This window comes from Solenopsis invicta, chromosome 16 (genome assembly GCF_016802725.1).
Source record: "Solenopsis invicta isolate M01_SB chromosome 16, UNIL_Sinv_3.0, whole genome shotgun sequence".
NCBI classification, from domain to species: Eukaryota; Metazoa; Arthropoda; class Insecta; order Hymenoptera; family Formicidae; genus Solenopsis; species Solenopsis invicta.
In genome coordinates this window covers 6508776-6521378 of record NC_052679.1, presented here as the reverse complement: position 1 = coordinate 6521378, position 12603 = coordinate 6508776, and the positions used below count along the sequence as shown (strand labels likewise).

At 37.1% G+C, this 12603-nt stretch overlaps 3 protein-coding genes across 11 annotated transcripts; 2 read left to right on the top strand and 1 right to left on the bottom strand.

Moving 5' to 3' along the window:
• Positions 1–57: 57 nt before the first annotated feature.
• Positions 58–2801, top strand: LOC105204833 (receptor expression-enhancing protein 5). Of its 2 annotated transcripts, none has more exons than XM_011174060.3 (4): positions 58–302; positions 725–957; positions 1038–1176; positions 1301–2801. In XM_011174060.3, the coding sequence occupies exons 1-4, from the start codon at positions 176–178 to the stop codon at positions 1345–1347; spliced, it is 546 nt and encodes a 181-aa protein (XP_011172362.1). In that variant the 5' UTR covers positions 58–175; the 3' UTR covers positions 1348–2801. The 2 variants fall into 2 exon arrangements, with proteins under 2 accessions (XP_011172362.1, XP_011172363.1); XM_011174061.3 differs by having other exon boundaries at positions 1304–1486.
• LOC105196274 (armadillo repeat-containing protein gudu) lies at positions 2510–9988 on the bottom strand. Of its 4 annotated transcripts, none has more exons than XM_026137509.2 (11): positions 9880–9988; positions 8462–8676; positions 7930–8230; positions 7270–7473; positions 6927–7013; positions 6499–6747; positions 5287–5718; positions 4118–4522; positions 3521–3742; positions 3004–3119; positions 2510–2889 (listed from the first exon to the last, which is right to left on the bottom strand). In XM_026137509.2, the coding sequence occupies exons 2-11, from the start codon at positions 8509–8511 to the stop codon at positions 2856–2858; spliced, it is 2100 nt and encodes a 699-aa protein (XP_025993294.2). In that variant the 5' UTR covers positions 8512–8676; positions 9880–9988; the 3' UTR covers positions 2510–2855. The 4 variants fall into 4 exon arrangements, with proteins under 4 accessions (XP_025993294.2, XP_039314330.1, XP_039314331.1 ...); XM_039458396.1 differs by having other exon boundaries at positions 9836–9985; XM_039458397.1 differs by lacking the exon at positions 9880–9988 and having other exon boundaries at positions 7930–8244; positions 8462–8563.
• Positions 9238–11495, top strand: LOC105204832 (28S ribosomal protein S21, mitochondrial). 5 transcript variants are annotated; one of them, XR_003269002.2, is made up of 4 exons: positions 9238–9253; positions 9921–10137; positions 10389–10512; positions 11100–11495. XR_003269002.2 is itself a non-coding variant. In XM_011174059.3 (3 exons), exon 3 carries the CDS (start codon positions 11100–11102, stop codon positions 11370–11372), a length of 273 nt encoding a protein of 90 aa, XP_011172361.1. In that variant the 5' UTR covers positions 9923–10137; positions 10389–10512; the 3' UTR covers positions 11373–11495. The 5 variants fall into 5 exon arrangements, 3 of the variants coding, with proteins under 3 accessions (XP_011172361.1, XP_011172360.1, XP_011172359.1); XR_003269001.2 differs by having other exon boundaries at positions 9239–9253; positions 9921–10152; XM_011174059.3 differs by lacking the exon at positions 9238–9253 and having other exon boundaries at positions 9923–10137.
• The last annotated feature ends 1108 nt before the right edge of the window (positions 11496–12603 follow it).

Here is a 12603-nt window from a genome sequence, read left to right as displayed (position 1 = left end):
TCGCGAGTCGCGAGAGGTCGAGAAAGAAAGAAGCGTCGAACGTATCGACCGGTCGATATCGAACGTCGGCCATATCAGTATCGCTCTAGTGGCGAACAGGTGTACAGTTAACCAACGCTGCTCCGCGCACGGCTTCTTTGAAGGACAAATTATTCGCCAGGTAAAAGACGAAAAAATGGCTCGAATCGCCGCCGTGAAGGAGCACGTCGAGAAAGCGTTGAGGGATGAGAGCAAGCCATGGACGAAGGTGTTCGCTCTCGCGGAGGAGAAGACCGGCGTCGATCGGCTGTACGTCTTTGTTGGTGAGTGCCCATCCGGCGGCGTGGTTACGCGAATTTTCCAGTCATTCCGATTGATTAGATCGGCTACGTGCATTTGGATAATTAGTCAGTCGCATGTTAACGCGTTCTCACGGCTTCTCGGAACTCGCTATTGCATGCTCGTTACGCAACTCGATGAGATCCGAGTTTTTTCTCTTCTTTTTTTCATACATACGTTTTACTCCGCTTGCTTTGTCGATAAATTTCAGAACTTTATCCGTAAATCTGTAACCTGTTGCTCTTTGCTTGCGGGTCATCGTACAATCGCATGAGATAATATCGCTTCCAGAATATCCCTGTATTTTCGAGCCGTTTGCATTTATAATTCCTGCAAATCAATACGTTGAATTTAAATAGGAAAATGTCAGAAAAATTACATTACTACTTTATTTATACATTGATAGGATCATTGGTGCTGCTGGCTTTATACTTGGTATTTGGATTAGGACAACAGCTAGTATGTAATATAATTGGTTTTGTTTACCCTGCATACCAATCTATGAAAGCGCTGGAAAGTCCCAAGAAAGAGGATGACACAAAATGGCTTACTTATTGGGTTGTTTTTGCTGTATTTACTATAATAGAGTTCTTCTCGGAGTATATCCTCTGCTGGTTCCCAGTCTATTGGCTATTCAAGGTATAACCCTAAAAACATTGATTTTAAAACTAAATTGTGCTCCAGGAGCAAACATTATAAATTATAAATTTGTGCCGCAGTGTATATTCCATGTATGGTTGATGATGCCGACAGCTGAGTATAATGGCTCCATGATTCTATATCGACGTGTCATCCGTCCAAAGTTCATTCAATATCAACCTGGCTTAGACAGATTTTTGTCTGATGCACGTGACACAGGTAAGGCAATTAGTTTTTATAAAAAATAATCTGACTTCTCTGAAAATATGGACTGACATGCAGAAGGGATATTTATTTACAATGCAAATCAAAGCAAAAATATATAGATGTATTATTTTCGTAGCAGTCAAGACTGCAGCGGATGCATTGCTGACTAACAAGCAAGAATAATGAAGCTGTAAATCAAACACATAGAAAGTCCATTTGTGTCTTTCCCCTTTTACTCATTCCTAGCAGAGAGAAAGAGAGCGTGAATTTTCATCGAATATTGCGTAATATTATTGAGCGTTGTTACATTAACGACTAGAAAGATAAAAAATGCCAGAAATTTCGATTATTCTGCAGAATAAGCAACTGTCAGATGGATCAGGGAAAACTCAAAGTTGTTCCAAATTTGTGAATAGATATATACGATAGTGAATACGTATATACAAATGAAAAAAAGGCTCCCACTGAAAATAAATCATTTCCAGTATAACATCCTGCTTTCAGAATTACAAAGTAATGTGATTGAAAATAGTTCCAGCATACAAATAAGTTTTATTTTCAGATAAACTCGGCTCATTGTTTACATTGATTTTGAGCCAACTGAACATAAAACTTGGAGTATTCTTTGTATAATAGGTAGATTGGTTGCGTGTGTTTTTGCCATTTGTGTAATCATTGATGATATATGTGTTAGAATACTTTATTTTTAGAGGAAATTTCACCAACATTAAGCTTTAATCTTTTGATTTTATTATTTCATTTTTTTCGAAATAATTATTTACTCAAGTAATGTTGATTGTATATCAAAATTTTCTTTAGTTTTCTATCTTAAAACCTTTATAATAAAATCTTTATAGTATTAGTTTGAAATAGATAAAATGTTGGTGAAATTAGCTTTTACTAGGTACATTTTATTGAGTAAGTTTATCAGGTATTGTTGATGAGAATCTGGTAAAAATGATTCAAATATCTAAAAATAGAGAAGATCGAAGGTAATTGGAAATATATATATATATATATATATATATATATATATATATATATATATATATGATATATTCAAATACGTAGTTAAATTTAATCTAAGAATTTAAAATCTCTGATGACATATGTTGCCATCAATTTGTTATATCGCGGTAAGGTGAAACTTTTGAGATGAATCAGGAATTATTGCCTTCTAGTTAGTACACGAGTCGTCAATGAAACGGCACGCACAATTAGCTTAAATTTGTACATTATATATGTGAAATTGCGTCATAACCTGCATGCGATTTTCTTCTTACATTTATAGTACATCTCTACTATCCTTGAACAACTTCGATTTTTGAAGAGTAAAGACAAGCTTAAGTATGCATATATGTATATTGCTCAAATTATAAGCCACCTTCTTGTACAATTTAATAATCACGTATCCAACCAAGTCAATGTTCCATTTGTGAATCTTACGAAATTTCAAGTACAATTTTTCTGTGTCTTTTCCGTCACACTTATAGTTCTTAATTCACATATGGATAGTGTTACCAGTTGGTGCTGAGAGGAGGATATTTACGGGTTTTAAACAAAATTGTAAATTTAGAGATATTGACAAAAATTATAAGCCATTATACACGCACCGCAATAAATATGTTTTTATTTTACACACTTCCTTTTCTTCTCCTCTATTTCTCTTTTTTGCCGATTACTGATGTTAATCATAAAGGAAAATCGATTTCCTGTAACGAGGTCCTGTGGAAAACCCAAATAATCGTATACACACACAACAGCTTCGCGAAATCGTAGAAATAAAACAATTAAAATAATTCTCAAGATTTAAATTCACGAAAGAACTAAGAGGGTTACATTTCGTTGAAGTGGAATTTCTCTGCTGTCAGCGCCAGCTTCCTTATGTGACGAATAGTAGACGCAGCTGCGATCTGCACCTCTGGATCGTCCGAGCCCACCAAGCGTAATACATGCTAATACATGAAAATTCCATCAACGTTTTTAGATATTCAATTAGAATTTTCGGAAGACGAAAAGCATATAGCAAAAGTGCAATTAGTCTTCTTGGTATATACAGACGATAATTAATCAAATAGTGTTAAAAAAACATTGGACTTCCAGTTTTTATTGAACATTCTATTTGAAAAAATCTCTGTTGATCGTATTAAAAGATATTTCCATTGATTCGTATTAAAAAACTATTATAAATTTATAATACAATTATAAATTAGTACGTTCATCAGTGATCGTAAGAAACTGTCCATTTTTGAATAGAATAAATTTCTTTTTAATTTCGAAGACTCAATTTTGCTACAGTTGCGCCCTTTTAACATCGAGTATTACGTATGCAAGAAACGTGAGCGTCTAATTGTACCTTGATAACGCCGCAGGTATGCATGGTCACGCAATTTAAGGGCTCCTTGCTTAAATGGTACACAGCAATGCAAACACCCTTCAACACGTCCTTGTTCTTGCTGGTCATGTAATTAACGAGCGGCGCGACAGCGTTTAATTTGCCGAATTCGTAACTGTTCCGATCCCAATCACAGCAATATGCTATCGCTAACGTCAGATTAGCGCGCAAATTCTCGTCGTCCTTAAAAAAGAAAGTTATTATTGTGCGGATTTTGATTTAAAATATTTAACAACCGACGAAATATTTAAGTGAAGCTACTTCATGGAAAAACGGATTTTTTTAAAAGAATGTCGTAATTAAATAAATTAACTAAATCAATTTGATGAAAAATATATGAGGAATTAAATATAAAAAGTATATTTATATTTTATTCCACATGTTCGCTAAAAAAGAAACTATAAATTAGTATAAATTATTCGTTGATGCTTATTCTGTATAAAGCGTATATAAAAATAAAATTTCATTCTCGCGAATATATTGATTATTGTTTTCCCTTCCATGAAATAGTCACAAAATTTATAAAGAAATCATTGTCGCAAGCAGCGCTGAACTAACAGTTTCCACGAGAGCGGCCAACTTCTTCACGACGCCGTGATCCGTCAGGATGCCCAGATTCTCAGGATCGGTGGCGATCTCCGCGATCATAGCGCAGACCGCGCTGAGTACTTCCGTGTCCTTGCTCTCTAGGAGACTGACCGTGAGCTCCAAGCCGCCCACGAAGGCGCGCACCATTTCCGGCGAGTCTTTGGAGTGCCGGATGCAGGGTACTAGAGCGAGACAGGCATTACGCTTGATCACGTCGCTGGGATGCTTCAGCAGGGACCAGACTAATCGCACGCCGTCCAGTCGATGCTCCGAGTCGTTGATAATGTCCATGCATCTCTCATCGACGGCACACTCTTTCAACACCAACGGCACGTTCTCTAGTAATGGCTCGTACGTGGCGCTCAATAGTCTAATCTGCAAAGGTGAAGTACTCATTCTGCGGTATCGCCATCGGAATAACGAGGAAACATCGTTCGAACGGCATGGCGCACGTTAACTCGATTAATCATCGGGAGCGGTACTCACGAACCCTTCAATGCGCAATCCAATTTGCGTCTCATTTAGAAATTATCTCTCATATAAACTCCGATGGGATTAATTAAACGTAAATGAGTCTACACAGTGATATTCCAATAACAATATTGATCATCACTATTAAATTTTGTTAACATACACGAAATGAGAATTGACCTTATACCCACGAGAATTATTAAAATAATCATAATTATTGTTTTTATCATGTCGAAATATTTGTTCTGAATGCCAGATAAATCTATTTAAATAAATTCAGAACAGATATTTCATGATAAAAACAATAATTATAATTATTTTAACGATTCTCGTGAGTATAAGATCAATTCTCATAATTATCCAGTCTTTTAAATAATTCTTTCTCTTTTTTCAAGATTCTCTTTCTAGTTTTAATTCTTTTTTTAATCCTTGAAATCAGACGTGATATGATTTAATGCCCAAGCATATTTTTACATGCATAAAAATTACCTTTTATTCGAGAAGGGAAAAATTTAATTCTCCATGTGTTACATCTTTGAGATTATCAATGTGTACGAATCTATTCTCTCATAGTATACAAGCACGCAGAGTTATTGTTCAACGAAGAGAAGCAAAGTTTGACCCAGAGAGACAACCACGGACAAAAGCGTACTTTGAACAGTCTTTACCAGTTTCGGTAAACCCTCGTTAGCTCTCAAGACGTCCCTGTTAACAGGATCCTTGCAGCACTCGGCGAGGGCACCCACGACGTTGGCCAACACCCGTTCATCCTCGTTTTCCTCGAGCAGAGGCACCAACGACGCTACCAAACCATTCTGATTGAATCTTGTTATGTTCTCCGGGCTGATGGCGCACTTCCAGACGCTGCCGGTGACTGCGGCCAGCAGACGCTTGTTGGCGTGCACATCGTCGCTCTGCACAAGTTTGCAAAGTGGGTCCAGACCTCCGGCACGACGCACCATCGTTCGAGTTTTTTGGTTCGAAGCGCATTTGAAGATGGCCAAGGCAGAGTTCTCCTTTAACTTTACGTTGTCGTTCTTCAAGTGTCGCACCAAGTCGTCGATGATACCCACTTGTTCAAACGCCTCTCTAAAAACATTCTGCGGATACGCGAATAAATACATCAGCTGCAAGGAAATATTTATAAATAAAGTTTTGAAAATAAACTGTTTAATTAATAAATGATAATTTAAACTCTCTCGCAAGGTGACGTTGTTTATATGATGTTGCTAGAGATGAAAAACGATTTGACACAAACTAAAAAATATTATAGTTTTGTAATGCTGAAACTCTTGTAAAATATGCGACAAAATTAAGACATATATCCGATATGTCACGTAGACGTGTAAAATAATTCTTGAAACAATAGTACACTTTCCTCGGTTGTCGAAAACCGTCGTTGTAATATTGGTTTCTGACAGCTAAAAAAATATACAATTTAAAAAACAATTTTATATTTCTCTTTTAAGTGACATATCGGATAGGTGTCTTACATGTACCATATATTTTAAGATTACAAAATTACTATATTTTTAAGGAAAAACGATAAATAATAAATAGTACATAGTAATTAATTTACTATGTATCGTGTAATTTTCCTCCTCTAACGTCATATGAACAATATCGCACCACGAGAGTTCAGCTCTGATGGATTTCGAATAATAGTGATAATTCACCGTATCGATGTCTGATATTCGAATTTCACGATATTTAACACATTTTTGATTATTAAAGTAGCATTAATCAATAGCACGTTATCCACGATTTATTTTCATAGTTGCTAAGTATTTTTCAAATTAATTAAAATGATTTTCATAGATAATTATGTTATCTCAGTGAATACTATTAACAGATAAACCAGAGAAAAAAGTTCAATAAACCAGATCAGCGCACTGCTGCACGGTGCCCATCGTGGGTACTATCAGCTGAGTGTGTTTCGATCTCAGAAAACGGGACATCAAACGAACGACACCGTGTGTGCGAAGTTCCTCCTTGACCTTTGGACTGCTGCCCAAAGAATCTAAGACCTTGGCGCAGCCTATGGCGACGGCCACGAGCTCTTTACTGACCTCGCTTAATTCGTCGTACGACCGACGAAGAACTTCGTCGGGCACGTCCATTACGTCTAGCTGTCGAAGCAAAATTCAAGAATCAGCAGATTGTCATACTAGTCACAGTAAAAGAAAAATTTAATTAAAATATCTACTTTGATATTTAAACGTTAAATATCGTATGCATAGCAATTTTGGAAGAATCTTGAGACGAGTCATTCGCCTTTTATTCGAATAATTGCAACCGAATAACTTACTATGAGTGGTATTCCACCGCGAATTCTGATTTGTTTCCTGGCCTTCCTGACTCGAGCTATAATGGCCATTGTTTCGGCTGCCAAAACCTAAAAGAATTAAAAATTAATATTGTGTAATGATTAAAATTAATATTATATAATTATTAACATTATATGTGATAAAACGAAGTGTGTAACAATGATTGTGTAAAAATATTAAAAATTTGAGATTTCAGCAATTTGATAAAAATTTCGTTGAGTGACAAATCGATCGGGTTCTAATCTAAGCATTTCGCGCAGTAAAAAAAAAACAAGTTAGCCGATAAAATCGAAAAATCTATTGTAATAAGGGTCAATGGACGACCTGGATATCTCTAGCGGGATGCTTTAACATTTGGATCAATGGCGTCGTGATGTCCAAGTCGATTAAATATCGCTTCATCTCCGTAGAAGTAGCGATTTGCAAGAGGACCGATAACGAGCCGTTCTGACACTTGATGTCCTTCGTTTCAAGAAGATTCACCAGAACTTCGAGACCGCCCATTTCTTGAATAGCCTTCTGTATGATCTGCACTACCACGAACAAGTTCGACCGCATAAAATTTAGAGAAAAAAATTTAACTTATCTATTTAATTGTGATCTTTAACCCTGCGTTGGTGTGGTGGGGTATGATACACCCCGTGCATTGATCTCTAGCTTTGAGCTTTGGCAACAATTTACCGATACACAACGCTGTTTCAAATGAAAACTGTACACTTATGATGCATATACTCAAGTGTTGAGATTTCCAAAGCATATTTTGCTATAGGGTATGCCACACCGCACCACACCAGACACGTAAGTTTAAGGCACCACACCAACGCAGGGTTAAATATTTAAGATTACAACTGAATTTTAATATTATAATCAAAAATTTTTTGAGATTAATAATATTAAGTTTTTGTGCAAGTGTCCAGATATAGATGCATGCCCGGTTACTAAGACAATTTTACATAATAAATCTTATAATAGAAATAAGCAAACCTTGTCGGTGAGATCATAATCCTTCAATAAACACAAGGATACTATGGTGGCAGTTTGGTTACCGGCCTTCATGTACTTGATGAGCTTTTGTATGTGCCAGAATTCGGAAGGCACTTCTGGGTGATCTTCTTGAAGATATCTGGCTTCTTCCTCGCTCTCGGACTCTGGCTCGTCGTCCGAGCTCTCCTCCTCGGCTTTCTCGCTGATAAGACGGATTCGAGGTCCGTAAGGTTCGCCGGTGAGCAAGGACACCTGTTTCGAAGTCTCCGGCTCGGTCGTCTCTGTGATTTCCGGCTCTGGTCTAAAGAAACGGACCTAATATCGCTTAGTCCTAACTTCTTATTCAATTTTGAAAGGACAATACTGTTTTACGTCTTCAAAAAAATTGCAATATTTAAAAAGTTATTGATATCTATAAATTATTACACTAAATATAACTAATAATAAATTCTAGAGTAAAATTAACAGTAACGTAAACGTAACTAGATTCGTGGGACGATTCGTCTCCGCGTGAATTCGTGTCCATGCTTACTCAATACGTTCCAACTCCGGCACAGCCTCTTTCTTCTTTTTCGGAGGCATCTTTAACAACAGTTCTTATTCAAAGGATAACGGAAGAAATCCTTTTTCTCATCGAAAAACGTCTTCACTCGTCTTTAAACTCGAAGCTCCGTCTGTCCTCATTGCCTCGTACTGGTACAACGAACTATCGATCAAACAATTACCGCCAATTTCGTTCGCTGTCTTCTAGAAAAAAAAAAAAATACGGCATTTAATGCTTATGTCAAGAAAAAGAAAAACGGAAACGAGATAGATTGCTTTTGAGATATAGCTGAGCCGTCTGAAGTAAATCATTTTCGGACGTGTGTCAGTGCCCATTTGGCGGATATAATCTTCACAAAATTTTTAGCTATCTTCCAACATCGCGCATGAAAATGTCGCGTAAATTATCGGCGACTCGCTGACAGGGATTTGTAAAATAATAACCCGCTCCTAACGATAAATATTCCCGTTGTGAGATTGATTTGACGTAATCGATCACGAAGCCGATCCGTCTCATCGTGAGAAAGATTATGCTGATGCGGGATGGACGAGTGAGATGTCATCGAACAAATTCGAGCCTGGCGAATGCGACACGGCGATTCTCGCCAAGATATGCACCGCTCGGAGAAGCTGAGGAAGATATGAGGTGGGACAACAAGGACAAATGTTCGTCGTGCACGTATACGCTTCTCCGTTCGCTTTCATTCTACTTCTGCTCTCGTTATCCGTCTGGCTTTGCGTGTGTCGATGGGGATTCGGATACAATCTGAAAGACCGAGAGGTAATTCACAGCGCGTGAGAATTGTCCTCGTATATACATCACAATTTTCAGGGTTTTTGCCATAAATTTCAAGATCTGTATGGATCATTTGCCTATTGTCTGCATGGATCTTCTTCGTGCAGACAATACAAGTGGCGCATAAAATATAAATTTGGACAACGCAATACAAAAAGAAGTAATTCTACAGAGTGAATGTATACACATGTAAACTATTATATATGTTCATATCATCTATATGAAAATAATAATCCATGAATCTAGATTCAGATTTTGTCAGAAATAGTGAAAATTATATGCCATTTTTTTTTATTTTTTATAGATATGTATATATAATTTTTTTTATTTTATCCAATAAGTTAGATACATTAACGATCTTAAATTTACTCATACAGAAGTTTGCAGAAATATTGCTGCAAACTCTGTGTTGATATGAAAGTAAATTTAAGATTAATATCAATATATCTAACTTAACGGTTAAAATAAAATATATATTTAAAAAAAATGTATTTCTGAAATCTTAATCTAGATTCATGGATTACCGTTTCCATAATAGATATATACAACACGTTAAACATTGTTTACATGTCTATATACGTTCACTGTGGAATATTTTACGAATAAAAGACCGTTGCAATTTTCCAATCCTCGTGACGCTCGTCTTTTGCAGATCGTCTACTGCCTGGTGGTTTATTTTGTCATTATCACGTTGCTGAACGTGATATTTCTAGGGCATGTACGACTATTTTACGATTATCCACCGGAAACAGCTGGTAATTAAGCAGCTCGGCGGAACGATATCAGATGGTGCCAATTCGACCGGCGACCGCTAGATGGCGCTACCAGCACAATTTACAGTTGAATGCGATCGCGTCCGGACTTTAGAGGTATTAATTTGCAAGGTATTAATTTACGAGTAAATTAATAATTTCGCGACGTATTGTCGTGAGAAACTTGTAGCGAATTTGATATTAAACACACTAGTGCGCACTGGTGCACATTAAAGCCGTCGTGCATGTAAAGATATGTGATACGTGATATCACTTTTACACCTCGAGTTGGATCAGCGGCTTTAAATGTGCTTCGGTGCGCATTGATGCAGTCCAATTGCTAATTCGCTGTTAATTAATTTTGATAGATAAGTGAGAAGTATTTCTCTGGTTATCGGAATTAACGAAGACAGCATCACAGTATAAGAAGATATACTGTGACAGCGTGGAGATCGGTTGACAATTTTTAACCTAACCTCAAATCGAAGCTAGGTAAATATTTCTCAATAATCTTGGATATTAATTACATTTAATGAGAGAAATTCTAATGGTTTTTTTTGCGTTATATTAATCGCAGTCAGTTGTGTCAAATTTTAATTACATCTACATGGATTATTTGCGTATTTGTTTATATTTACATGAATTTTTTTAGGCAGACAATACAAGCAATGTAAATTATGATAAATTGGATAATTCAATATAGAAAAATAATTATAAGTTATAAAATTGTTAATACGTCTAATTTTAGTATTTTGTATTTATAGTAAAAAATATATATATAATATTAAAACTAATAACTAAAATTTAATTTTTGCTATTTTTGATAAAATTGGAATTTTCTATGATTTTTCAGTGTCTACATAGATGATACATAAAATTTAACTTACATAGTTTATATTGTACATGTGTCATAGATTATTTGTATTTTATGTATAAAATCTCAACCGTAATTGTAGTAGATATGTTTTGCTACATTTCCTTGAAAGATCGCAAAGACAGCATTCTCTAACTTTATATAGAGCGTTCGTGGAGAAAAAGTACATGGAAAAATATAGTTGCTTCTCATAATTATTTTCCAGATGGGTCTTCAACGGCACCTCCAATTCATCAGCCGCACGATCTTCGTTCAGAACAACGATGTGGATAAGGCGTGCCGCACGTTAAATCGTATACTGTCCCAGGAAGACATCTTCGGCCAGTACAGACGTACGAGGTACTATGAGAAACCGACCTACGTCAGACGCAGAATCAACTTTGAGAGGTGCAAGTCGATCTATAACGAGGACATGGACAGAAAGATCAAGTTTCTTCTACGTAAAAATAGAATAGATCCTTTTCCCGGCGCGTCCTAAGATTATCGATCCTACAACCTACACAACCTTAGATCGCACAATTGCAAATCTATCTACAAGCAGGCAGGTATAATTAATTTATGAATAAACGCTACCAGAAATATAGAAAATGTTTTGACGCAATTAATATTGATTAATCCTCCCGTTTTATTTACGCGTGCGTATTTGGCACGACTTAATTCAGAATACTTTTTTTTTTTAGCCTAAAGCGAAGTTGCTAGTTTGCTTTTTTGTTTTTTGCCTACGGGCTGAGTGCTCTGACATAGATATCTATTATGTTTAATGCAGACGGATCTCCGATTGTATTCCTATTTATAAAAATCCAGTAGTGTACACTATACAAAAATACAATCTGCATCGGAGAAAACGGATCAATAAGAAACGAGTTTTAAACGTTAATACGATGTTGGCACTGCTGGAGTGAAATGAAAAATCATTCTGGCGGACAGAAACGCGTTTTCCCGCTATCTCGCGCCATAAGTAACTCCAGGAAGTTGGTTTGCGCGAGAGAGGCGCATTTCTCTTTCTCTCTTCCTCTTTTACTCTTTCTTTTTTCTTCCTTCCACCCCTTTTTCCGTAAGCGACTTCCATCATCTTTCTTTCGCGAGAGGCGAGAAAAGACAAAACGTCCGGTTGGTCGGTCGGCTTTCCTGGCAACGACTCCGCCAACTTGGCGAAAATTGAATAGATAGTGGCGCCCGGACTATGCCAAGTTTTCCAGCGGGGGTTTGTCGGTGGACAGGAGGGTAATTCGACCTCGCGGGAAGAGAGAGAGAGAGAGAGGGAAAGAGAAAAGAGACTGAAAAAGAGAGCGCGCAGTTGCTCCTGTATCCTCCACTTGGCGATAACGCGGCCGGCGGTATTAGAGTGGGATAAGTACTTCCGCCTGCGCTCGGGACTCGATTTTCGAAATCGTTCCCGGCGGCGAGAGGCGTTCGGCAAAATGTCCCGCTGGAATATTAGTGTGTGAAACTGGGAAACACGATCTCTTGCATATTCGTTTATACCCAGCGTCACGCTGGCTCGCTCACTCTCGTAGGCATTCAATTTTCGAGTACTTCACGAGTACTCTAAATTGGCGCTTGATATCGGGTCCCACGAGTTTTTCCGAATAATCATCGGCCATGAACACAATTTGGAATTCTTCAATTTTATTTTTCCCATTCGCGAATTGTCAAGAGGCAGATGTAATTAAATACTTCACTCCCTCGTTCCCCGAAGACCCTTTTAC